The sequence below is a fragment of the Aplysia californica genome, unplaced genomic scaffold (assembly GCF_000002075.1).
Source record: "Aplysia californica isolate F4 #8 unplaced genomic scaffold, AplCal3.0 scaffold00548, whole genome shotgun sequence".
NCBI lineage: Eukaryota > Metazoa > Mollusca > Gastropoda > Aplysiida > Aplysiidae > Aplysia > Aplysia californica.
Window position 1 is genome coordinate 13,682 of NW_004797818.1, and position 1,633 is coordinate 15,314.

At 43.3% G+C, this 1,633-nt stretch overlaps 1 protein-coding gene across 1 annotated transcript in view; it reads left to right on the forward strand.

Annotated features, from left to right (window-relative positions):
* LOC101859884 (pancreas transcription factor 1 subunit alpha) overlaps positions 1-839 on the forward strand; it is a gene marked incomplete in the record, with an annotated part of 11,731 nt that extends 10,892 nt beyond the window's left edge. Inside the window, 1 exon segment of the mRNA XM_013087132.2 lies at positions 142-839. Coding sequence (XP_012942586.1) covers positions 142-347 — 206 coding nt within the window.
* Between the last annotated feature and the right edge of the window lie 794 nt (positions 840-1,633).

The following is a 1,633-nucleotide window of genomic DNA, read 5'->3' on the forward strand; positions in this document are numbered from 1 at the left end:
ATATATATTTATTTTTCTCTCGTTCTATGTAGTCTCGTAACCACTGTCAACCTTCCATTACCCTTTAAAACTTGCATGACTTCATAGAAGACAAGGAAAATCTTATTATCATTATCAATATTTTTTGTTTGTTTTTCTTTACAGATGGAGAGGACGGTGACATGGGCAACGGCCAAACGGTCATTGGTCACTCCTTGTCCTGGTCACGACGGAAGCCCGAAGTTAACGAGAGGTCAACGCTGACCGCCAAAATCTGGATGCCTGGCTCCCCGACCGACTCTGACCTCATCAACCTGACCAGCTGTAGCCACGGTCTGGACCCATCATTTTCCTCTGTAACTGGTTGACCTGTGTATCGACTGACTTGTGAACACATTAGCTGCGGTTGCAGAAGCTGGACCAACGACGGTTAACCGATTGTAGCCACAGTTCGCTATACAGCTTAACTGGCAATTCGTTTGCACCAGTTGTAGCCAAAAATGGTACCAACTGCAGTTAACCAACTGTAGCCATAGTTTGGATTCATCGTTCTCTCCTCTAATTGACGTGAGAGATATATGAACATAAGCCGCGGTTGCACCAGTTGCAGCCAAAGATGAACCAACTACAGTTAACAGACTCTAGCCACGGTTCACTATACTTCTTTCTCTCCTATAAATGGCTTGAGGGGTATGTAAACATAAGATCCAATTGCACCGTCTGAGGCCAAAGATGGACCAACTGCAGTTAAACGACTGTAGCCACGATTTGCTAAGCACCTTTTTCTCGCCTAACTAGTAACTGGCTTGAGCGATCTGTGAACCTAAGCCGCGGTTGCACGAAATGTAGCCAGGGATGGACCAGCTGTAGACACAGTAGCAATGAAGAGAATCCATCGTTCTCTCCTCTATCTGACATGAGAGATATGTCAACACAAGCTTCGGTTGCAGAAGCTGGATTCAAAGATGGACGTCAAACTGGACCAACTACAATAAACCAACAGTAGCCACGGTTCGCTATACATTTTTCTCACCTCTAATTGGCTTGAGAAATCTGTGAACATAAACTTCGGTTGTGACAGCTGTCGCCAGAGATGGGTCAATGACAATTTATTGATCAACTGATCATTGTGTGAGTGTAGTGAATCTGCTGTACAAACTCCAACTACAAGGCTAGAAGACTCATTTTCGTATGCCAAGCAAGCTGACATGCCCGTACTACAAATGACGAACCGGGTTGCACTATGATGCTAGAAACCCATCCTCACGCCACATAGCTTCCATGAACTTGATCTTTTCGGTTTGGAAAGGCATTTCCCTGTTCGTCCTCTGCATCTCCCGCGAGCTGCTGTCTACATGATTCCTCATAAAACTACGGACTGCTGAGTACGAGGCAATGATCTCACTTGGGCAGCAAAGCACTACTGGAGAAATGACGGTCTACTTCACAAGCATTTACTGGCATGTCTAAGTCTGAGTTCTCTTGAAGTCAAAGACTTGGGTGTTTCAGATTATCTGTAGATAGAGAAAATACTAAGCTTATATATTAAATTATCCCACAAATATTCTATCTATCTATCTATCTATCTATCTATCTATCTATCTATCTATCTATCTATCTATCTATCTATCTATCTATCTATCTATCTATCTAT